This window comes from Mustela putorius, unplaced genomic scaffold (assembly GCF_011764305.1).
Source record: "Mustela putorius furo isolate JIRA1106 unplaced genomic scaffold, ASM1176430v1.1 tig00537301_pilon_pilon_pilon, whole genome shotgun sequence".
Lineage (NCBI taxonomy): Eukaryota > Metazoa > Chordata > Mammalia > Carnivora > Mustelidae > Mustela > Mustela putorius.
In genome coordinates, this window is record NW_025422439.1 from 2,208,269 (window position 1) to 2,234,795 (window position 26,527).

At 43.1% G+C, this 26,527-nt stretch overlaps 1 protein-coding gene across 2 annotated transcripts in view; it reads right to left on the minus strand.

Annotated features, from left to right (window-relative positions):
• Positions 1-26,527, minus strand: part of ASTN2 (astrotactin 2) — a 600,456-nt gene that overhangs the window by 501,195 nt on the left and 72,734 nt on the right. For both annotated transcript variants that reach the window (XM_045074025.1, XM_045074024.1), the window contains exon 3: positions 7,929-8,075. In XM_045074025.1, the coding sequence (XP_044929960.1) occupies positions 7,929-8,075 (147 nt within the window). The remainder of the gene's footprint in view (positions 1-7,928; positions 8,076-26,527) is intronic.

Sequence of the window (26,527 nt, forward strand, 5' to 3'; positions counted from 1 at the left end):
ATGTATAGTTATTAAATCTGGGTTGGAGTTCAACCTATTCTTCCTGATTTCAGCATATTAATATAGTTTATTGGTATTTCATTGCCACCTCCCCCTCTGGGTGTTCTGAATCTCAGCTCAATTTATATTTTCCCCTCTGCCTGGGCTTCTGGATAAAGCTTGCTTCCTTTTGGTGCTGGGGGAGAAATGGGATTTTGATTGGAGTTTCTTATCTTTGGGGATGGGAACAAAAACCCTGGGGAGTGAAGTCAATCACAGAAGGAGAGGCAACCTCAGATTTTGTGTACCGTCCTTCCCCAGGATATATCTTCTGAGGGCCTCTGGGTCCACCTGCTTCCCTGCCCTCCCGTCATTCATTTCACAGACACAATTTATTCTATGTCTACTGAAGCCTCTGCTAGGTTTCACAATAGGTTAGGACATGAATAAGCTGTGGCCCTTGACCTTGAGAAAATTTAAGTCTAGCTATGGAAATCACTTCATTTGTTTTTTCATTTCTTTTCCTTTCTTCCTTCTTCTCTCCCTCCCTCCCTCCCACCCTCTCTCCTTCTTTCCTTCCTTCCTTCCTTCCTTCTTTCTTTCTTTTCCCCTTTTCCCTTTTTTTCATCCCATAAGTGCTTTTTGGTGACACAAACTCTGTTTTGGACACTGTCCTAGGTGTTGGATATAATGAGCAAAACAAATAGCATCTCTAGCCTTATGGAGCTTCCAACTTAGTGGGGAATCCCCACATTAACTGGATAATATATAATTATCAACTGAAATAAAAATCAAGGAATAGAGCAGGGCTGGTAGAGAATGATAGTAAGAGACCAGGATGTGAAAAGGGGAATTCAGTAACTTTAGAGTAAATAAATTTGTCCAGGGGAAACCAAGTAAGTCGGGAGAAATTTTTTCAAGCAGTAGGAAAAACTTGTGCAAAGGACCTGAGGCAGGAGGCAGCCAAGTTTATCTACAGAACCCATGTAGAGACAGTGGAGTAAGTTGAAGCTGGATAGAGAGGTAGGCAGGGACCTTGATTCTTGCAGGGACTTAAAAGGCATGTTATGAAGTTCAGCCTTTACAACAATTATCATAAGAGGTACTTAAACAAGTTTTATGGGAAGATGCAGTATGTCGAGACAGTTCATTTTAAAATATTACTCCATTTGTACTGTTGAGGACAGGCTGGAGGGAATCCATATTTAACACTGGAGGCCAGTTCTTAGGACCGTGGCAATTGTCCCAACAACACATTCACAACAGTAACAGTGATGAAAGGTAGACTGTGGGGTTATTAAAATGGTACAAATACAGTTCTATGCGGTTTTCAAGGAAGGAGAGATTATTTCTGACTGGAATTTTCTTTAAAAAGTTTTGGGGGTTTTGCTAAAGAAGGTTTTCTGGAGGAAGGAAAAAATTAAGTTAGGCCTTAGAGATGGGAGGATTGCAGTATATGGAAATTGGGAAGGGTACTGGTGGAAGGCAATGTTTAAGCAAATGCATAGAGGGAGGAAGATACAAGATAAGGTAGCCCATCTGTTGTAACAGCATGGAACGTGTGCAAAGCAGTGATGGAACGTGTGCAAAGCAGTGAAGGACAAACAAGGCAGAGACCCTGCTCCAGAGAATTTTTATACCTGAATATGTTCTATGGTGCTCCAAGGTTTGCAATCAACACAGAATATTTTAAAACAGCCCCAGATCATCCCAAGGAGCAGAAGGACCAAGGAACTACACTCTTTAGACAAATTTCTTTGCACTTTGTGACTCAGCAGCCACCTTCAATGTGGTATCAGTTTTCCTTCTAAGAGCTGAAAATACTCCTTCCATGTATTGAAATCCCTGCAAACGAGCTCTGAAGTCGGGTATAACCTCATTCTTCATCAACGGCACAAAGCCACACATTAGCTCACTCCCTTGGGTTGAAAGACATGAAGTAGGGGTGGAAGCAAGTATAGACTGTGACTCACTGTATACAATTTTTTGTGTCCAAAAGCAGCTACACATATGGCTTATTAATAAACTAGGCCAACCTAATGACGGATAATTCCACTTCAGGATTTCATAGGCTGGTAAGGAACCTTCAGACCTCAAATTCCTCAGTCATAGAAAACAAAGAGGATTTGAGTATCACCTAGCCTATCTCAAAAGGTGATGCTAGCAACTTGATCTTAACACATACATAGTTGGGCATGAATGTTTTGATGCAGTGAACATAACAACATAAACCGCTGTGTGTCTGTGCATGTGTTTGTGTGTGTGTGTGTTTATTTAAATACAGTATTCAAGAGATGTCCCTAGCCTTCACTCATTCCTGAGTTTTACTCCATTTATGAGCCTAGGCAAAGATAGGGACACCCTGGGATGAGGTAGTATAGAATAAATAAACACACTTTGAAAGTCCTAAAAAATTAAGTGTTTTAAAAAATTTATAATCTGATGAGATGGCTCTGAATCAAAATATCATGTACCCAAGTCAACTTGACTTTTCTTCTATGGCTTCACAGAAATGTGGTCATCTCTTCTCAGGAAGTTTCCTGTGATGGGGAACTCCTTACCTTGAAATGACCCCCTTCCAACATTAAACAAAAATGATCACAGCTACTAACATTTATACGATTTACTGAGCCATTACCAGATCTCCAGAACTGAGCTAAAAGCTTTACAAGCACTATTTCATTTATTCTTCACAATAACTCTATGAGATAAGTATTGCGATTATCCCCACTTTATAGATAATGAGGTTGAAGCTCAGAAAGTAAAGACATTTTCAGACTAAAGATAAATTTTACCTCATCTCTGACCATGCTCATCACCTGGCTATCTCTAGTTTTGCTTCCTGGGGACTTGCAAGCCTGTCCCCCTTTTCAAGATAAATAATAATGGCTATGGTAATATTTGTCAAAGAGTGGAACATGGAAGGACCTTGGGCCAGGGGTTCAGCCAGGCTTGGGCTCTCACACCTTGCTTCATTCTGTGTCAGTCTGGCGAAGTCACTTAACATCTTTGTGACCTACCTTCCATGTATGCAAAACAGGGATGCTAAATGCTGCCTCACAATTTTGCTATGACACTTGAATGAGTAAATAATTCCATGAAAGTATACAAACACTGCCATATTTACAACAGATTTGCTTAATAATATTAGGTTCACTTTTCATTTGGGTTCTTTCAACTCTTCTTATAGAATGATTGTCCTCTACCCTTTCCTTAAGAGGTCATTGGGTAACCACAACATTCTTCCAGTCTCAACTACAAAGCCTCTCTTTTGGACGACTTCTAATATATCACCCATCTTCTCAAAGCATGACTCCCAGAACAGAACAGAATGTAACAGAGAACTCTAGGTCTAGTGTTATTTGTCTACACTAGAATGGAACCATCTCACCCACTTAATTGAAACACATTATTCCTTTAAAAGTTGTCTTTTCTGGGGCACCTGGGTGGCTCAGTCAGTTAAGCATCCAACTCTTGATTTTGACTCAGGTCATGATCTCAGGTTTGTGGGATATTCTCTCTCTCTCTCTCACTCCGAAAAAAGTTGTCTCTTCTACTGGCTTGCTGTAGGGGCAGATTATTTGGGTAAATATATCCTGACTTATACTGGGAGGCTCAAGGATCACACAAACCAACATCTCAAATAAGATAACTTTTAAAATTAACCAATAACCACTCATCCATAATGCCACTTACAGGACAATTTGCATGAAACCCAAGCCCATATTACCAGGGCTGCTTTGTTATAAAATTCATAGTCGGCCATTCATATTGTATTTGATGCTATGGACAACCACTGTAGCTATAGCATGAGGCAGCGCCATTAATATGACATTGATAAAAACCAAAGATGGAAGAAACTAAATCCCCTTAGAGGAACACAGGGGGTCTCAAGGAGTTATTATATCTGTTTGAATGAAAAAAAAACCTGTAATATTTACAGAGATATTAATGTATTAACACAGCCCTCAAACTTCTGTTAACTGATCACAGAGTTCTCATTAAGAATATTAATACTTGTGCTCCACCCCTGGAGAATGTGATTCACTAGTTCTGAAGCTTATCAGCCCAAAAGACCTAAATGCAGATGACTTACAAGCCACAGCTGAAAAAACAGCTAAATTCAGTAAGTTTGGACACAAACTTAGTCTATATCTTCACTGTGTACTTAGCAAGGCAAAAAGCCACTACTGGCCCTGAGAAGACCCAGACAAAGAAAGGGGTGATATTTGCCAAGGGTTTGGATGCGGGCTGTCAGGATTTATTGCTTGTGCCAACTGGTGTCTGGACAAGTGTTATATTGTGCTGACCTTTACCTATAATGGGCAGTAAGCATCAAGTATAACACAAGTGCAGAATTCATTTTCTTTTTGAAGACTAGCCTCATATTCAGCTTCCCCTCCCCATGCTTCAGCACCATGGACAGCTCAGCCTACATGGTTGGATGCAGGCTCTCTAAAGGCTGGCAGGCTGACAGCTTAAGGTTTCTGGGTTAAGATAAGAAACGTGAACACTGTCTTGGCCAAGGTCCTTGGGTGGCTTTGTCTTGTGCAGTCCTTCCTATCTGATGGGGGCTGCTTTCATCCTGATAGTTCTTATTATGATGTTGTTTATAACTCTCAGCCAGGGGTCTTAGGTGAGAGCCTATATTATGATATGTGGATATATATATATATATATATATATATAAAATCATTGAATTATATACCTTCATTCTGTTTTCTTACGGTATTTATGTTATATATTAATACATTTACAAAAATTAATGCAAAATGGTAATAAGGGTTCAGGAAAATAGACACCAGCATCACTTCCCCTTTTGCCTTCCTGCATAACACTCCTGGATCTCTAGCTACATCAAATCAGATCTAGCTAAAAATAAATCAAAGCTAGAATTTCCACTAGTCCGATTCTATAAACGGTTCTTTGTTAGGCCCAGCTCTACCACCATTAAAAAAAAAGGGATTCCACCCTTTTTCAAGTCCTAGTTTTCTTATGCGTGAAATGGGGATAATAAATATCAATTTGGAGAGCTGGTGGGGGAATGGAAGGTAAAATACACATAGATTATCCACCCACTGGAGGCATTGGGATCATGCTGGGAAAGGTCTGCTTGCTGAGAACTATTAGACAGCCATCTACCTAACCTTAAGTATTCATTGCTCTCTGAATTCCTGCTGATCCCCAGAAGAATCAGTAAAATCTGCTAGATTGTTTTAGAACAGAAGAATCTCATCTACTTAGTTTCTTATGCCTTCTTGTTCCACCATGTCCCAGCTTCTGATGTCTCTTCTTTATGGGTCATTTTAGGAATAAAAGCAGTAACTACTACCACTTATTGGGCAATCATCATGTTTTAGATACTTTACTGGTATTTTATATATGTGATGCCACTTGATCTTTTCAAAATAATCTCCGTTTTACAGATGAGAAAAATTGAGACTCAGGGTGCTTAACTGACTCTCTTCTATTTTACAGCAATTAAATAAGGAACCTGAGATTTGAAACCAAACATACTCATTTCAAAGGACACATTCCTAACCAAAACAATGCAGCATTGTTTTAGAGGAAAGGGGTTCCATTAAACCTTGAGACTGAGACTCGGTCTTTGGGCTATGTCTCCCAGCTTTGTCTGCCATGTTTGCACTCTCTAGTACTTGTATACTCCATGGTCATTTTCAATTATCCTTGATCTGTATGCATTCTCTACTTTACTTATCCTTGCCTCAGTCCCCCCTTTCTTCATAGTGATCTACTAGAAGAATCCCAAATAACCATTTATAAGTCTACTTTAATTTAGGTTTCATTCATTCATTCAACACATATTTACTGAGCATCCACCATGGGTCAGTCAGTGTGCTTGTTATCAGGGAGACGGTATCTCTACCAAAAGACACAACTCCTCCCACAACTCTAGACTCCAGTCTAGAGTCAGAAATACACAACTCTGTAGGAAGTTGTAAGGTTTTAAATTTATGATAGAGGACAGAATAAGGACCACTGGGGAAGGGCACCTTTTAATTCACCACATTTTTGTCTATCTTTCAGAGCCATCACAAGTTTTAGAGTTTTCTTGAGTGACCCCTTGATTTTGTCACTTCCCAACTTCATGTTATCTGAAAATCTGGTAAATGTGGAATTGTAAGCTTTATAATAATCCAAAGAAATAGATATTATTATCATACCCATTTTATAGACACAGGGACTGAGGCCCAGAGAGATAAGTCTTTCACTTAGCTATAGAAATGGCAGTTAACAGAAAAACTATTTGAATCCATGTTTGTATTATTTTATAGTTTCTGCGGTTAGCCATTAAGGTATTTACCATGACGCTGAACAGGTTACCTAGACTCTTAGGAGCTCTATATCTACGTGCATGAAAATATTCAAAATGTGAATGTTGCTAAGGCTCATCAATCTACAGTTAAAGAGTAGGAGCTTGTAAAGCTAAATAAGGTCACATGCCTTCAACAGTGGCCAACATTTATCCCTTTGGTCTTTCCAAACTCAGTGTTTATTACTCCTAGTCTTTCATCTCTAATATCCCAACCATACCTAGGTTCTTGCAATTCTTCCAATCTGAATTTTCATCAGCCTATATGACCTAAGTGCTTCTGTAAATTCAGTTCCTTCTGCTTCCCTCGCTATCCCTTTTGTTATCTCACGCTCACAGTTTTGCCTGTTACATGTGCCTTCACGATTTGATAGGAATGAACCAAAAGTATTGTGCTTAGGTCAGAAAATCAGCTATTCAGAAATACTGAACTTACTAGCAGTTCAGGCGAAACACAAGCAGAGGCTAGATCACATGGTGAAGTGGGAGCAATCACAGAATGCATTAATAGAAGTCTGAGTGTTTCAGAAAAACGAGATAAAAGGTTCACTTTGGAGAAGACATATTGAAGGGATTGGTGCTAAGTTCTGAACAGGAACTTAAAAATTTAAAGATAAAAATGAGTTACGTTGAGATAAGGTGGACAAATATCGAGGAAGGATGTCAAAAACATTCAATACACACCCAACTGGAAAAAGTTCTAAACAAATAATGGTGCTAATATGGTGCCAGAAGTCAGAGGGTGGTCACCTCTGGGAGGGCATTAACAGGGAGGGAGTATAAGGAAGCTGAAGGTACTGGGAATGTTGTGTGGTTTAATCTGAGCGGACTTCTGTAAAAATTTATTAAGCTACACATTTAATATGTCTCCTGCATTGTATCGCTGAAAGCCTTCAATACACTTATGAACAGGAATGCCAAGCACTTTAACCCACTGAGCCACCCAGGTGCCCCGGAATGCCAAGCTCTTGAGCAAGCATTTAGGAAAACAGGTGCCATCATACCCCGCTGAAGTATGTAAAGAGGAAGGACTTTCTGGAGGGCACTTTAACAATAGATCTCAAGCACCTTAATCAGTTTCTTGGGCCACGCTTTGCAAATGATTATAGTGACTACAGTGTCTCATTAACTCAAATGAATTGGGTGAAGAGTAGGAGATAACATACTAAAAAGTACATTTACAAGGAATGAAATGTGAATATTCTCTAGGATATTCAGGAAATACCAACAAAGCTCCTATGATCTTGTCTGTCATATTTTTAAATTAGCGAATAGTATTTTGGGGGAATATTTTTAGTTAGGAATAGGATTCAGAAGCATAATAAGAAACAGTAGGTTCTCTGAAGTAGCTCAATCTTTCTACACTCATGTTTGAATTCTTCCTTTATTTAACAAATCTCATCCTTGCCCATGGCAAAAATCAGTGTAATTCCATTCATATAATACAGGATTCCAAATCATAAGGGCCTCTTTAAGGTCTTTGGATTTGAATGCTCTTTAAAAAAAAAAAAAAAAATCTGATTGTGAAGTTTGGCCGTGCACGGAGGATGTCTGACCAGCGGGGGCTGCAAGGTGATGAACGTATATGGGGTTATCTTTTATGCTTGCTTCTTACCGTCTGCAATGAAGTGCTCAGGCACATGCAGAGTCACCTTCACGGTAAGTGGACAGGACATCTGACTGCCGCACACCATCGCCAGGATGCAGGAGCTCACAGCAATCAGCGTCAAGGCTGTCTTGTTCACTGGGCTTTTTAGCAAACCTGGTAACAAAAATACACACAGAGATACATAAGTCCATGGGGTGAGAAAATAGGCATCGCATGGAATTTGGAAACCCTGCTTTTTTCCAAATGAGAAACTGGAAAAGAAACTGTACTTTCTAACTTCTGTGCCCATCACGACATCTCAGCAGCTCTTGTTGGGTTTCAACTTAACTCTCTAGAAAATGGAATTATTATGCCCTTTGATGTAGATGAAAGAAACAAGCTTCATGGAAACTGTGGCAATTCTCCCTCCCACCCTCTCAATTAGGCTGGTTATTCCTGATAATTATTTGGATGGCTAAACTCTCTACTGGCCTTAGAGGCAAGCAGAAATAAAAAAGAAGCGTTGAATTCATTGAGCCTCGAGGAATGAGCATGGTCTTTGGAGTTCGACATCCATGGGTTAAACTTTGAGCTTTAGCCCTCGTTGGTTGTGTGATTGTTCCCTTCTGTGAGCCTCAGTTTTCATACATGTATGATGAGGGTAGTAGGAAACAGTGCATAGGTTGTGATGACATGGTATAATGTATACACAATGTCTGTCACCTAACTGGCTTTCACAGAATGGTGGAAGCTAATCAGTTCAAATTAATTTCACAGGCTTTTACTGAGCACCTATTATGTAGATACACATAGAGCAGGAGCAGAATAGTTTCTGATCTTCAGGAACTTGGAGACTAGGGAACAAAGGCAGGCTTACCCACAGCTAGTTAGAATCCAAGGCAAGTTGTGCTAGAAACTAATAGAAAGGGCACAGGATGGGGAAGAGAGTTTTGCCTGGGAAAATGAGAGACAATTTCATGGGTGCAGTAGAATGAGTAGATTGGAGGTGCGTGGCCAGCAGAGTGTTGGGCCGGCAAAGAAATTCTGTGGACTGTGTCCTAAGTCCCCACTGGTCTCATTCTTTTTTTTTTTTTTAAAGTTTATTTATTTATTTGACAGAGAGAGATCACAAGTAGGCAGAGAGGCAGTCAGAGAGAGAGGAGGAAGCAGGCTCCCTGCTGAGCAGAGAGCCAGACTCGGGGGTCTATCCCAGGACCCTGGGATCCACTGGTCTCCTTCTTAAGCCTTGTTATTCATACCAACTTTCAAGGTTTCAATCACTGTTTTTAGAGCAACGGCTCCCACATTTCTATCGCCCACAAGGCTCTTCTTTTGAGCAAATCATTCTCCCCAAACCTCCCCAGACACCTTCCTATGGAAGTCCCAAGGGATAAACATATTCAAAACAGCACATGTTATTTTCTCTTTAATCCTGTGCTTCCCCTCTACCTCCTCCTCCCGGGCTCCCCAACTTATTGAAAATGCCTTCGTTCACCTAGATGTCCATCACACGTCTGTTTTCTTCCTTTATAGTTCCTACTGACTCTGCATCCTTAGCACTTACACCTCTTTCCTCTCCTCTCCTCTATTGTCTGATTGCATGTGGAGTGAGCAAGCTATGGACACATCTTCCCATCTCGTTCCCCGCTGGAACCCCTTGAGATGTTTTATAGTATCTGGGCACAGGATGCCATCCACGCTCATCAGCCTGGCGTCCGAGGCCTTTCATGGTGGGTCTCAGCACTTACACCTCCTGGTGCTCTCCACTTCCTGGCCTAGATGAGAGCAGAGCTGCCTAACCACAGTGCCACCCCAGTCAACACTTCATCATGCTAACATGACCATAGGTATTATTTCCTTTGCATAGAAATCCACTTGTTTCTGTGTTCCTTATCACACAGTGAAATTAACCACAAACGTAGATTCCTCTCCCTCTAGGCAACCGAACAGCCTACATTTGCGGTGTTTCTCCAAGTATCTCATTCAAACACTAGATTCTAGTAACTAGATGGTAACCTCCTGATGGCAGGCGCCATGCTCTTTGCTAACCATTGTATCCCGATGTCTAGCACAGGGTCTGGGACATGTTAGAATCTCAACAAATGCATCCAAACTCCCATGGATGATAGTAAAATATTAGTAAACAGACCTAGGGGCTGAACAATCAAAAAGCAGGCCAATCACAAATGAGCAACATTGCCAGGCTGGTGAATCCTAATGGAACAAGAACCCCAAGAAGAGCTGAATTTGGATTTTTTTCTATGGATATTTCTTTTTCTTAATAAACAGTGAGCTTTTTTTTTAAAGAAAGATTTTGTTTACTTATTTGTCAGAGAGAGAGGGAGAAGCCACAAGCAGGGGGAGTAGCAGGCAAGGGAGAAGCAGACTCCCCACTGAGCAAGGACCCCGATGCAGACTCCATCCCAGGGATCATGACCTGAGCTGAAGGCAGATGCTTAACTGACTGAACCACCCAGGCATGCCCCAAACCGTGAGCTTCCTGAAGAAAGGAATCCTATCTTCACTATCTTTACTTTTCTCACCCTGAGTTCAGTGCCTGGCACCTAGAAATTCCTTACTTTAAGAACAGCATCCCGATCTTCATCGCTAGTCCTAGGACAAGGCAAAGCTTATGGTATGGACTATTCCTCTATTTGTGGTTACAGTATTTGTTGAATATTTGTTAAATGGCATAGCAAATATAAAATTTAAAGAGTTGATCCTGGTGTCAGGTAGATAGGAAATCTCTAAGTCTAAAATGACCACCCAAAATAGGGGAACACACTTTCCCTCTCCCTTAGGAACCACAAAAAAGCTGTTTCAAACTCTGAAATATAAAGTTTAGTACCAAATAACATAAGCAAGCTAACATCAGTGTTTTCTCCTAGAAAGGGTACGGACTAGGAGTTGGTACTTTGGGTAAGTCTCTCCTTAAAAAGTCAACATACTATCCCATGTCTACGTCCTTAACAAAACCCCCAAAGAGCAGTCAGTGAGAGCACTGAGTTTCCACTCAAGATTCTGTGGAGTCCATTCTGAGGGGACAAACCTATAAGGATGATTCCAGCATGAACACATTCTTGGGAAGGTGACCTGGAGAGTGAGATGTGGAATGCTCCTGGCATTGGGAAGTCAGGAGTCATGGGCGGACACTAGCACACCGTGGGGCTCTGGGAAGGCATCTCTCAGATGTGGCCCACACAGCAGCAGAGATGGAAGTGACCAAGACATTCCTTTCACTAACTAACCAACTACCAGAAATCCCATCCAGGCCTCACAGGGCTGGTTTCTGGTTGGGAGAAGAGAGCTGATGGGCAGGTGCGGGACTGCTCACACCCTCTCCCTGGACTCACGCTGGCCTAGCTGTCCTAGGTCCTATGTCATTTAAACCTTCACAGTCAACCACAGTCTATTAAGAGTCATTGGGGGTTGGGGGTGAAGCCACCTTAGTATATTGCCTCTGAGTTTTCTCATCTGGAAAACGGGAATAAGATGATGCATCCCTTAAGAGTGTGGTGAGAGCTAAATGAGACAGCAAATGTCAAATGCCTAGCTTAGTTCTTAGGACATGGTAGGCCCTTGGTAAATAATCACTTCCAAGCCGAGTATCAGTATTTAATCATCGATGGCAGAAACCAGGACTCATTTACTTCTTTGTCCAACACATTAGCAGAACATATTAGGAACTGAAGTACCCTTTAAGGAACTGAAGACAAAAAGAGTGGAGAGTAAGGGCAAGTCAGAGCAAGAGGGAGGAAGTAGAAGGGAGAACGTGAATGAACAGTGTCCTGGGGTAGCCATTCACTCAGTGAAAACCTGAAATCAGCACAGTTGTCTCTGAAGTTCAGGAAGAAAAAAGCATGCAGGTCAAGTCTACACTTAGGCCAGATGCCTGTGGAGCCGCCCATGGGGCTTGGGGAGTTTCCATGGCAACTAGATCTGGCAGGAACTTCGCAATGGAACTCAAACAGAGGTGACTTCTTAAGAGTTCCTGGCCCAGGGAACTGATCGTCAGCATTTAGCTCTGAGTAGAAGCTGTAGACAGCAGCAAGGTAGAAACTATCTCTCCCAAAAAACCCACCTTCTTCTCATCCAGGTTCTGTATTGCATTGCAGGAAGCAGACACAGGGAAGAGAACCAACCTTTGCAAAATGCTTACTATGATCCTGGCACTACGCCTAGCACTCACATCTATCCATCCATCCATCCATCCATCTATCCATCCATCCATCCACCCACCCACCCATCCATCCATCCATCCATCCATCCAACCAATTTTGATTGAACATCACCTTTTCTTCACATTGTTCTAGGCAAGGAGGAAATGACAGTGAACAAAGCCAAGGTCCCCAAGGCTTACACTTTAGTGGAGAATTACCTCATTTACCTCTTTAAAGGAAGTGTCACCACTGTCCCCATTTTACACATGAACAAGGGGACAGAGCAATCAAATGACTTTCTAAGGTCAAGATCACCCAACTTGTATGTGGCAGAGGAGAGATTAGAACCAGTTCTTTCCATCTTCTCCCCCATATCATACTACCTTCCACCTTACTCCAGAACAAAGGTCCCACAATGGCATCATGTAGTTGCAGAAAGAGCATGACCTCTGACGCTAGACATGGTGTGTTTAGGTCCTGGCTTAACTACAAACATCTCCACAGGATGCTTGCCAGTTAATCTAACACTAATAAAACAAAATATTCCCAACGGGAAAATGGAAAGAGTGCTCTTCTTTCAGAGTTGATTGGAGGATAAAAGAGAACACTTGCAATTGGCCAAAAAAATTAAAAAATCAATAAATGAGAGCTCCAGATCAATAAATGATATCTCCAAGTCATAACGTGAGCATTGTCAGATGGCTAGGGTCATAGTTGTTTCTGTATTGCATCTTGGTTCATAGTTCCCTCCCTGTCACTTTCAAGAGAGAGAGAGAGAGAGCTGTGCTGTAGGAATAGAATTACACCAGGGTGTATTGATTGCTGGAACTGGAGAAAGTTAATAATCTAATTTCCCTTTCATTTCCCCTCCCTCTTACCCCTCAACTTCTCTCATGGCAACAGAGAATGGCATAAAATGCATTGCTTGAGAAATTCGACCGGAAATCACTCGGCATTGTTGAGCCACACGCTGCCTATAATTTGGGGTTTGATTGATTCTCAGTTTGGAGATGCCAGGTTGAGAGAAGACAATCAAATCTAGGCTAAATTTGGAATTGAATCAATCACATTTTACAATGAAAAAAAAAATAAAAAAGAGAGAGAGAGATCTAACCCCATCAGGCCACTGTGTTCCAAAAACTTAAAGCAGCCATAGCTCCATTGATTCCTTCCTCCTGGTATCTCTGGGGGACAAGAGACTAGGTCCCCGGCTGTGAAGTCATTTCTTCCTTCAAATGACATATGGGGTTGGGGTGAGGGGCAAGGATTCTAGGACCCCAGGATATTAGGATGGAGGAGCCCAACAGGTAAAAAAGCCACTTGGAAAAGGAGGAAGAGGCTGGGTTTGGGTTTTAAACATAGAAATTGAAATCCAGACTCTTCCAATTAATAGCTAACTTGTGGCAAGTTACCTACACTCTCAGAGCCTCAGTGTTCTGATCTCTGAAATGGCAGTTATAGCCCATAACTAGCGGACAAGCTATTTCGATGAAATGGGAGAGTGTATTTGTAATGCTAGACACATGCACTTGATCTTTCCTTTCTTCTCAGTTCTTCAAACCCCCGCTGCTTGCAGATACCAGCAGGATATATGACTCTTTGGCTCAAGGCGGGATTCTGGCCATTGTACTTAGGTGGTGGCCCCCATGGGCAAGTCACCTTACTCCTCTAAGCCTCAATGACCTTATCTGAGAATTAATTCATTCAATAACTAGTTACTTATTATGCATCTGTTACATGGCAGGCCTCATAGTTTGTGCCTTCCTAGTATTTCTGGGGTCTGTGTGTCTGAGTAAATTAGGTGCTCAATAAATATCAGTTGAATGAATGAATGAATGAATGAATGCTTAAATATTGTTCTCCATTCTACCAAGAGGTTGTCAGCACTGAAATATTGCTACTGGTTTTTTTTCTAGTCAAATGTATTCATTTACTGTCTTTGGTAAAGATGAGTCACCCCAACCCCCACCCTCGCACCTCTCTGGGAAGAAATCATACAAAAACCTAACTGAAGGCTGCTAAGTCTCTCACACACCGCATGAGGTTCCTACCATGAACCTTATTGAATGCCTCATGCGATCCCTGCCACATCTGGGCTCTAGCACCTCTGCACTTCTTTGTGTATTTCTGGAAGCTAAATCAGGGCACATTGTCTGACAAGTGCAAGTGTCACGTTGGAGGCAGGAGGAATGAATACTTAACATTGTGACTGTCTCAGAACTCTACGAAAGGTGGCCCCCTATCCTCGGGCTGCCTCATGGCTGAACTGTGCACATACTACTTCAAGAGGAGGCATTCTTCTCCCCCTCAACCCCTACCTTGCCTACCTGGGGCCAGGTCCCTCCTCATCGCCTTCTCTCTATCTTTGGCATGAACCAGTTTCTCGCATTCTTTGGCTCTTTGACCTTGGCACTTTCACATCTGCGGTATCCTTTAAAGCACGTGTAGTTTTCCCAATCTTCCACAGGGCCTTCCTTTATTAGCCCGTGCAAGGGTTCATCCAGCCTAGGCATACCTCCAGAGACAGCAAACTCAACCCCGAGGAAGCCCCAATTCTCCTCTCAGACAGTTGTTCTCAGGGTGCTGGGTGCTCTCTCTACGAGCCAGCTTCTGCTTTCCAGGTCAAATAAGCTACACCTAATACCTCCTCTTTGGGGGAAGCTCTATAGCGAGTGAAAGGTGGCAGTTAGGTTGTCTTGAGCCTTCTGTCCTCCACACCAAAGGCTGCTAGCCTGACTTTCTATCTCAAATCATATTTTGAGGTTCTTTATTATGCTTTGTATGTATTTTACTTTTCTTTTTTTTTTTAACAATGACTTTTCCTAGCAAAGAATATCACCTTACCACCACCACCATCATCATCATATAGCATCATCATCACTACTATTTACAAAAACATCTATGTGCCATATAACATAAATATTTTTCATGTAGTATCTCACTTAATCTTCACAGAAACTTCATGAGATGTTCTCTATTATCACTCATATTTTACGCTCATATTTTACACAGGAGGAAACTGAACTCACCACTCACCAAGGATCATGCAGCTCAAAGTTTATAACCATTTGACTTCAGAGTCCAAGTTCTCAGCCACTACCCTCCACAACTTCTCTATCAACATGCTAGATATGGCCTGAGCAGAGAATAATCAGCCCAACTGGCAAGATGCTTACAGACCTCAGCTTGCCCTAGAGCCCTGTGGCAACTATGACGGGACTCACAGTGGTCTCATCATGCCACCTGATACTGACCACAGGTCTTCAAGAGCACACGCCTTCAAGGGAACACCCCACATCACCAGAGGGGACTTTACAAGGAGAGCAGATGGTGAGTGAGATGAACTAGATGGCTCTCTCTCTTCCTTTCTGAGCTTCAGAAAATACTACCTGGCCTCAACTAGTTCAGTGTCCTCCTGGGGCCACTAGGAAACAAGATTGGCTGGCTCTTCTCCATAGACAAATGTTGGACGGTGGCACTTTATTGAAGATAAAGCCCCTGGTGGCAGACGTGGCATGGGGCTCCAGACGGCTGATCTTTGGAGTTCTCTATAACAGCTGCAGATGCCAGAGCCTGGACGTATGAATGTCACTTTCAGCTGATGACAGTGGAGATGTAACAGTGGTGTTGGTGACAAAGATGGTACCACATTTTTTCAGTTCTTATTAGTTTACAAATTATTCTCAAATATCTCATTCACTTTTCACCAAAATTCTATGTCATAAGCATTGCTACTATCTTCAGCGTACAAAGAAGCCTGAGACTTCATGGTGTACTCTTATCTAGAAATCAGAGGAATAACTGGGCCTGGGAACCAAATCTTCTGAGCCACAGCCTAGTGCCCTTTTCACGACACTACACCCAGGCCTCGATGGCAAGGTGTGAAGTTAGGATGAGAATCTGTGTCTCCATCTATGGACCCACTGACCACATAAATGTATCTGAATGTCCCAAAGAGCCATAGAAGTATTTCCCATCAAACAAAATGTATCTTGAGCACAAAATTTCCATTTTCAAAGAATTTGGGGACATGCTACATTCTATATTCACCTCTTAAAGTACCAGAGTTTCTGTATTTATATATCAGGTATTAAAATCTCTGAAAAGGCCTACACTGGATTCTCTTTAGCAAAATCTAACCTGATGTTTCCCAAAAGTATTATTATATTACAGAGCCATTATCCCATGAAACAAAGTAGGAAAAAATAATGAGCTACTTTAAAAAAGTACACAAAAGTTGCTATTAATCATGTCTGCAGTTCCCAATGATTAACTGTTTCCTCTATGCCAGGAACGGCGTTAAAGATTCTAGTTACATTTGCCTGTACGCTTCTCAACAGCCTCACAAGGCAGAGGCTATTACCTCTAGCTAAAAATGGGAACGCCAAGAAATGACAGAGGAAAATCTCATGGTCAGTCTTGTCTGACTCCAACGTCTATATGCTTCTGGTTCCCATGCTTAAAAAGAACATGGAAACTCATCATAACCTCAAAAGATATCTGTACCCCTATGCTTAAAATAGCATATTTATTCCAGCCAAAACATGAAACAACCTATCTATCCATCGTATGTGTGCACATATACCTACATACATGCATACGTACAATGGAATATTATTCAGCCATAAAAATGAAAAAAAAATCCTGCCATTTGTGACAAGATGGATGGACCCTGAAGACATAAGTCAGAGAAAGGCAAATGCTGTATGATCTTACTTATATGTGGGATCTAAAAGAGAACAGAAATGAAAACAGACTCCAGGGGAAGAGATCAGCTTTGTGCTTAGCAGAGGGAGGGGGGGTGGAGAAGAGGAGGAAAAGGAGGAAGTTGGTCAAAATGTACAAACTTGCAGTTATAAGGTAAGTAAGTATTAGGAGTGCAATGGACAACTTGATGACTATAGTTAACATTGCTGTATGGCATATACAAATGCTATTAAGAGAGCCAATCCCAAGGGTTCTCATCACTATGAAAGCATTTTTTCTTCCTTTTTTTTTTTTTTTTTTGCTTTTTCTATTCATTGCATTTATATGAGATGATGGATGCTGACTCTATTTATGGCAATAATCATTTCACAAAATGTGTAAGTCAAACCAATGTGCACTGTGCACCTTAAACCTATACAGCGATGTATGTCAATTATATCTCAATTGGAAAAAGATTGTTTACAGAAAATGGAATTTTAGAATCTCAGAAAAATACATGCAAAGAAGTAAAAGAATAGGTACAAGGGGTCAGCTTGAAAGGTTAAAGACTATTCAACTGGTATTTATCAGTCTGATGGAGTGCATTTCGAGAAGGAAAGACACGCTGTCCTTAGAACATGAAACTACAGTGTGTGGAAGAAACCACGGTGACAATTCTGAGAGCTAAAGCTCTAGAAAGGCTCAGAAATAAATAGGAAAGAAGGCAGGAAGGAAAGGTGGCCCTTGATTTTCAGAGCCACAGGTGATCATCAGCTGGTAATGACTTACAAAATAAAAATGTTTTTAAGACACTAGTGCTTGACCCCCATGTTCGCCCTCTTAGACTACAGGCTGTTGAACAGTACCATCGCATTCAGCCCATGCCCTTGATGGAATGGGGAGTGGCAGAGAAGGCTTGGGGACAAAGTACTGGGTGCAGAGGGACAGAGCAAAGAGCAGCCACACGTTTCTATGGCTACCAAGGAACATCAGACCACTCGTCTCCCATTTCCATGAAAGGGACATTTTAGCTGCTTTTTCTCAGAGCTTGACAAAAAAGTCACTGTTCTGTTCTCTGAGAAGATGTCACTGGAAATTGGCCCAAGGTCTGTGAAAGCAGGAGGACATGAACAATGTTTATTGTGCATTTAATATGTACTGGGTCTGCTGTGTTTTCTTTTATCTACAGAATCTCTTCTGTTCCACATGTCCAATGTAAACTCTAGGCAATGCTGCCATTTTTGATACTGGAGGAAATGGAAACTCTGAGAGTTTAATTCATCTCTCCAAACACTCATAACAAGTAAAGGCAGAGAGGGACTCTAAACCAATCTGTTGACCTCCATTCTCAATGTTTCTTCCATTATATCACACTGCCTCTAAAAGAAGGGGGTTCCATCAAATCTCTGTGCTCCTTCCTCCACCAGTCTTTGTCCTGAATCTCAAAGGGCACTTGAGAAATAATGGGAAACAAGGTTTTGTCTGATGGCCCATAAACCCTTGAATACACTTCAACTTGCCTGTACCTTTCCTTGTGACAAGATGCACGCATTCCTCATGGCTATGCAGTGCTCTTCCTACTTTTATCAACATGTCTAAGGCAGACCTACTTGTTAAGGCCAGAGAATTCCCATCTCTTAGAAGCTACCCTAACTCACAGAAACCTCAGACCCCTCTTAAGTCCTGTCCCATGTATCACATGTTCTAATGGGAGTCACAGAATCTCAGATTAATTGGAAACGAAACAGGCTTTCACCCTAACAAATTACACAATACAGGTACCTCCCTACAATGCTCTATCCCATGGTCATCCAACCTGTGTTGGAACATCACCGAAACTGGGAGCTTGTTAGCTCAAAAGAAGACCCATTTCATTGTTGTTGATGATGATGGTGGTGGTGGTGGTGATGGTAATCTTTTATTTTTGGAGCATTTAATACATACAACATGTTACATTAAATATTTTAGATATTCCTTTGTTTGATCAATCATAAATTTTTGTTAGCACTTCATTTTTCAAATAAGGAAACTGAGTCTAGCCCAAGGTGGGAAGGCTACTGAGCAGCAAAACCAGGATTCAAATCCAGATGTAGATCCCAAAGCTCTTAACTATGTACTAGGAAATCTCCCTTCACTCTTAACCTTCCAAATGTGGACTATGTGTAAAATGAAAGTCAACTCCTAGAACTATAAGCAGCTAGACATGTTCCTATCCTTAAGATTCCATAGTCTTGGGGCACCCGGATGGCTCTGTCATTAAATGTCTGCCTTCAGCTCAGGTCATGATCCTTGGATCCTAGGATCAAGCCCTGTGTCAGGCTCCCTGCTCAATGGGAAGCCTGCTTCCCCCTCTCCCATACCCCTACTTGTAGTCCCTTCTCTCTCACTATCTCTCTATAAAATCTTAAGAAAAAAAAAAAAAAGATTCCATAGTCTTATCTCCATTCCTCTATCTCAGGTAGCCCTTTGGTTTGAGGTTGGAAAGTAGATTTCCCATATCCTTTCACCTCAAACACATTTTCTGTCCCTTGACTCCCACTAGCAGTAAATAATCCTAGAGCCAGAAAAGAGAGCTGGAGGAGTGCCTTTAGATTAGTGAGCCCAATCGATCATGCTCAAGGTTAGAAAGAGGCGAGGAGAAGAGTTCTGTCCAGAGTCCTCATGTTCAGAGCCAAACCTAGATCCCACTGGTCCCAGTTCCCACAGCAATGTTTCTCAGTTCACCACCTGGGATGTTTGTCACTTGCTAACAAATATTCCTACCTTAACCAGAATCTCCTGGAATAGATAGCACATTCTACACTCTCTGTCCATATGACCCTGGCCATAGGGTCACATAAACGACTGTAAGTCAGGTGGGCTCAACTATGGTACTTCGGTCAAACATACAAACAAAATGAACCATACCCAAATACTCCCACCAACAACCCGAACAGACTGGTGCGAAGTCTATAGCTTAGTAGACTAAGGTAATGGGAAGAACATGGACTTCGGAGTTAGAGAAACTTGGGTTCACGCCCCAGTCCTGTTATTTTTTTGATTGACCTTTGGCAAGTCTCATTATCCTAACTGGCAAAATGTGAAGGGCATCGACTCCACAGCATTGCTAGAAAGATAAAATGGGAAAACATATATTGCATAGTAGATGCTCGATGAATAGTAGCCTTCATCATCATCATCATCATTGTCATCATCATCATTAAAGGTAGGACCAGTAAATACACAGCCTGGCCTTTGCACCCAGAAAACTATCTGCATACATTCAGGATAGCTCAAAAGTGGAAGAAAGACCATATGGCTGGAAGGATAGTGAAGTTCAGCAAGAGCAGGTTCCCACGCACGCAGAGTGCCTGCTACATCACTAAACCTCCACAGGAACCCTTTGTATCCATTATTCAGTTTTCTCTTGACCCACTCCTCAGGTTCCCATTGTGTGGATCAGAGAAGTGAAGCTCAGAGAAAAGAAGAGTTTTGCTCAAGGATACTTACCTCACAAGCTGCAGAGCTGGTCATGTAACTGGGGTCTATGTGATGCTGGAAAGAGAACACAGACAAGTAGTCCATGTTCCAAGAAGAGTAACCAGGGTTGGGCTAGAGGTGACGTCAAAAGAGGACAGTAGATAAAAGACATGGGACACTTAGCCTTGACGCAAAGAAGACTCAGGCAGAGGGACCTCTTGAGGGAGATGTCACAGAAGACACCCAAACATAGAAAAAAGAAAAGAAAACAGATAATCCACAAGAGCAACTTTGAGAACCAAGGCCCTGGTCAAGGTGCCTGTTGCCTTGTTGCACCTAATCCTTGAAACAACCTTCTGGGTTCAGCACCATGATCTCCATTTTACAAAATGAGGAAAACAAAGCGCAAGGAGATCATACCCTTGTCCCAAGTTGCACAAACAACCTAGATTCCAACTGGGTCTGCGTGACCCTGGCAACATCTGCGTTCATCTCACATCACACTGGGGCTCCCTTACCATCAGGATCTCCTGCAGATCTAGGGAACTAGATGGAGCTTTGGCCTGAGAAGCATATTGTAAGCCCTAGTATCTTCTCGGCATCCAAAGCCTCACCCTTACCAAGGAAGGCACTGAGGCCCTGCAGAGGATAGAGGACTCTGTCCTTTTCTGGATGGAGGAGTTTGGCTGCTAAGCACCTGGGAGCTTGATTAAAATAAACACACCTGCTTCCAGCCCTTTCACTGGAGGGACATTTTTCCCTGGGTTTTCCAATCCATTGCCTCTTCTTCAGACCACTAACATTTCAGCAAAAGTACATTTGCATTGTGTTTAAACAGCCATTTGGAGATAAACAGCTTTGCCTTTGGACCTTTGAGGAGGGAATATAAAGGAGAACAAAAAAGAAAAAAAAATGAGAGCGAGGAAATATTCCTATGCAGCATTTCTGCCCAAGCCCATTTCCATACAGAGGCTTCTATCCATTTCAGGCTGACATTCTGGGCCTAAACCTTTCAAGCTTGCTGGTTTGAATGTGTCACCGCCAGAAGAACAATAGTGGTCTTAGCCCAAGGGACATGCTAAGGTCTGGTCCTTCAGTGGCAAGGGAATGCCTGGGGCCAGTGGCAAAAGTGCTGTCTTGGGGGGACTAGAGAGCAGACCCGAATACCGCACAGCCACGGGTCACCACACAACCTTCGGCAAAGCCCCTCCCCTCTCTGGACATCAGTCTCCTCGTCTGTAGCAGGAAGAAATCCATGCATTCAACAGAGATTTCTTGAGGGCCCATTCTGCACTGACCTGGGGATACAGAGATGAGAGCCACTAAGAGTCTCAGTGTCCAGTTGGGTAGGAGGCTCGAAACAGAGAATGTAATGCAAGGAGACTGCCACGGTGGCAGAGGTCAGTGCAGAAGAAGGGACCCCTAATCCAGGTCTGGGCGTCCTGAGAGCTGAGGCTGGTAAGATGAGAGTTAGCTGAGTGGAAAAACAGATCCGCAATCCAGGAGATGTGCGAAGAACACCGCCTGTGAACTGGAGCGTGGGCAGGGGGGCAGCAGGCACATGCAGCACAAGGCCGGCAGAGGAGGCCAGACAGGCCAGGAGGGAGCAGCTTCTGAAGGAAATTATGGCCCACTACAAAGACAGAGGGCTTTCTCCTAGATGGTACATCATGTCTTTTCAGGCCGGCACTCCCGGCACCGTGCAAAGCTCAGACACACCTTCACTCATTCGCCTTGTCAGCAAAGATGAGGTAAGTATCCCTAAGCACCAGACACGGTGTCGGGTGCTGAGGACCCTTCAGGGACGTCATCATCCCAAGGAGTGGGGTCCGAAGACCTCATGACAAAGGAAAACCGACAAGTGTACCTCTGGGGCGCAAAACGAGGAGAGGCACTTGGGTTAGAGGCAGAAATCTTTTTCTGCAAAGACAGTCTATAAGAAAATGAGAGGCTGTTCACACCAGGAGGCTGAAGAACATTCTGGAAAGAACACGAGAACCTGAAGTTTGGCGATCAATCATTCTGCAAGTCTACAGACATGAAAAAGCATGAGTCACCCGAAATGAAAGAGAGATCTGGTTTGAAGAAAAGGAAAGAGGGCAGGGGACCAAGGTCAGCTGCTTCTAAAATGGCTTCCTGATGGTCCTGGCGTCCTCATGTTCACATCCTCATATGCTGCCCTCTCCTAGCAACTCTTTCTGTCACATGGAATACAGGGCACGTGTGGGATGTCAGTTCCGTGACAGGGGCACAGAAGGTTGTGACCCCCGTCTTGCTCACACGCTCTCTGCTCCTCTCACTTTCTTGCTCTGGTGAAGTCAGATGCCATGTTGTCAAGCTGCCAGACAGAGAGGTCCCCAGGACAAGGATATGAGGGTGGCCTCTGGCTCACAGCCCCTGTGGAAAGGAATCCTGCCACCACTTGAGGGGACTGGGAAGCAGATCCTTCCCCGGTCAAGCCTTGAGAGGGGACCATAGCTCTGGCTGACAACCTGACTTGAAGTCTCACGAGAAACCCTAGGCAGAGGGCGCCTGGGTGGCTCCACCAGGGAAGCGTCTGCCTTCGGCTCAGGTCATGATCTCGGGGTCCTGGGATGAAGCCCCATGTAAGGCTCCCTGCTCAGTGGGGAACCTGCTTCTCCCTTTCCCTCAACCCCTCCCCCTGTTCATTCTCTCTCTCTCTCTCTCTCTCTCTCTCTCTCTCTGTTAAATAAATAAATAAATAAAATCTTCGAAAAGAGAGAGAGAGAGAGAAGAAACCTTAGCCTACAGGAACAGTTACATGGTATCTGGGTCTCTGACCCACAGAATAAACGTCTGCCAAGGTAAGAAATGTTAATAAACCCATGTTTGTTGAGATAATAAATATATAATGTTTCTTGTCTTGATCTGCAAATTCGGGGACCATTTATGACACAGCAATAGAGAACTAGAAACTGGGACCTACTTAAATGAATACATGAGAAAGACTGAAAAGACTTCATCCCCAGAAGAAGACTCAGGGACTTTCAAGTTTAGGAGAGACTCCCTTTCATTGACAGTACGGTTCCCTGTGCACCAAGTGTGTGCTATGATCTAGGCAAGCAGTTGGACTCACTGAGGAGGCAGGGCCCAGCCCAGACCTGGAGGGACCACAGTCAGGTAGACAAGAAGGTCTGGAGGAGACGTAATTGCACAGTCCCAGGAAAACTGCCAGGTTGCTTTAATGAAGACTTCCCACATGGTGAGGGCTGAGAGGAAGGAGACACCGAGTGCACTTGACAAAACCAGGTCTGGCTTCCCAGTGGAAGTAGTTCCCTTTATCTCTAGTATGGCATTTCTCTCTGGGCGATCCTACATTCGCACATAATCCCAAAGGCGAAGTTGGTGTGGTATGGAAGGCTTCTGAGCTCTGCAATCAGACAGAAGGAGCTTAAAACCCAGCTCAGTCATTTCTTAACACTGTGAGCTCACTTAGTTAATAAAAAGGAAGAGTTCGGGGCATAGCCCTTAGCATCGCGCAGAGCTGGGACCCAGCACCAGCACTGCCCATTCCTATTTGAGATGCTGGTCCAAGTAATCTGATCTTTCTAAGTCTCAGGGCTGCCATTTATAAACAAGAATAATTAAAATACCTACTTCACAAGATTACTTGAGCTAAAGCAACAAGTATCCAGCACAGTGGCGGATGGTAAGAAAGGTTTGGTCATTGTTAGCTAATATCCCTGGGTAAGCGCCTTCATTTCTTGATGTCTCTATGAATTTCAAGCCCTCAGCCCATTGCCTGGCATGTCCTGAACACTCAGGGACTGTTGGCTGCTCTACTTATAGTCAGCGGTGCTCTGGATCCCGTGAATGGTCACGGCTCCTCCTAGATGAGGGGCTGGCCAGCAATGGTGTTTCCAACTCACACATCCTTGTATATCTGTGAAAATGCTCCCTACAGCACCCCCAGGAGCACTCGGCCCCCTGTGCTAGGATGGAAGGGTATGGGTTATTTCTGCAGTAGGAGCCATAGAGACACATCACTCGGGTAGACATGGCCGGGGCACAGTGGATGTGGTTCCCTAAGCAACTGTAATTCAGGTGCCCCACACACCGGGAGCTTCCTGCATGCACTGTTAAATTTATGGGACAGCAATAATAGTAACAACATTAGTGCATATTTATTTATAAAATGCCCACACCTGAACAGCCTGAAGAGCTAAAACAGAAGCCCTACTAAATTTTATAGGAAACGATGTGCATGTATAGGGATGTGAATATATGTGCAAGTGTAGAAGAATTGAGATCAGGATGTAGGTGTGCTTACAGTGGAAGTAACAACAGCCCTGGGAATCATAACTATGAATTTCGTCTTCCATTTCAATCGTCAACCAGGACCAGCATTAGCAACATTGCTTCCTTCTCAGTGTCCCGGGTAGTCGGCAGCTCAAAGAAGGGAAAATACCATTGTGAGAGGCAGTAGAGTTCAAATTCCCCAATTCACCAGTTTCTGGCTGCATGACCTGGGATGACCATTTTTCTCTCTTTCTTTTTTTTTTTTTTTTGTTTTTGTTGTTTTTGTTGTTGCTGCTGTTTTGCTTGTTTGTTTTTTGTTTTTGTTTTGTTTTGTTTTGTTTTTGTTTTTGTTTTATCGGGTGGCTCAAATGATAAAATGGGCATAACAGAGCCTCGGTCCTACCCAAAGCCTAACACGGGAGATGTGCACTCTCTCCCTCATTTTCTCCTTTCCCTCCTATTTCAAACTACAGACAACAAGTCAAATCAAAGGTTACTGTTTCTCTAGACCAATATCCCAACTGACTACTTGCAAAGCATATGTAGTGAAGTCCTATAAGCAGGGAGAGAGGAAAGGTGACCTGTCCTACTCCTTCCAGGGCATGGACCCTGCCTTATTTTCTCTAGCACTGGAGCTGGTACTAGATAGTAGGTAAATCAGTATTTGATTAACAAATAAGTGGATAAATGATGCATAGACAGAGTCTGCCATTAATCACTTTTTTCTAGAGAGAAGGAGCAGACACCATGGGATTTTTCTGAGAAAAGTAAAACACAGTCATTAAGTGTGAATTTCAGCTGAGGCATCACTCTGTTTCACAATAAAAATAATAATAACTTCCACGATTAAGTACTTAACTCTGCTGAGTCCTGGACTAAATGCTGTACATCAGATTATGCAATCCTTATGATACCGTGTCAAGGGGTTACTGTTACCATATCCAATTTGCAGAGGAGAAAATTAAGCCCAAAGGAATGCAGTTGCCTACCTAACGTCACAGAGCTAAAAAATTGGAACTGAAGACTGACCCCAGAGTGCCCCTTCAAAACTCTTTGCCACACTGCCTGCCAGGTGACAGCCTTCGGACCCAGGGGAGGAGACCTCCCAACCAACATGGCCAGTTCCCCAACAATGCTAGGCAAAGGGGGCCAGCCAGAAAGAGAGGTGGCCCTTCCCTCATGATTGTTTCAATATGTAAGGGAATTTGCAGAGGTGAATATATGATTTTGTACTCTGATTCATGCGAGGACAACGAAGGACAGGATGGGACAAGGGACCATGGTACAAAGACCTCCTCTAGAAAGGGAGGGTGAAGCCTGGTCCCAGCAGCGGGAAGAAAGGGCATGGCAAGCATCAGGATGCATATTCCAGGGTGGAATGTAGTAGAAAAATAAATGTTGAGTGACATGGGCTGAGGCTGGGGAGGTGGCCAGGGACACGTGAGAGAGCTACCAAAGGACAATGAGAAAGGAGACGGCCTGATGGAATTAGGTGTTAACGATGCTCAGTCTGTCTGCTGGGGGACAACGGTGTTGCTACCAGAGTGGCAGCGAGGACCCAGAGGTGACATGGCTTGATTGTGGTGGCTACACCAGGGATGTCCCCGATGCGGGTGCATTTGGAAGGGCTTTGCTGGCTCAGGGCAGATTGATCTTCTGGGAAGCGGGAACAAAAGGGCATCAGTATTGCTCCAAATTCTATACCCAAACTCCACATCAACAGATCATCTCAAGGCCACAGACCAGCTCAGACAAGTGCACAGTAAGAGGATGTTGTGTCCTTCTTACTTTAGGGCTGAAGATACAGTTCCCATCCTCCTTCCCAGTTTTGGTTATTCACTTATTATTCAATTTTTTTTTTAATTCCTCAATCAACAAATACGTATTGCTATATTCCCTACGTAGGCTGGACTATGCCAGGTACTGGAGATAACACAGAAAGATGGGACAGTAACTCCTAAGAGATGCACTCTGGTTTGTTGGAGGGTCTGGGGCAGCGAGTGCTGGAACCAGCTCCAGCTGGCTCCCAAGGGCTAACTGTTAAATACTCAGGGGTGTTAC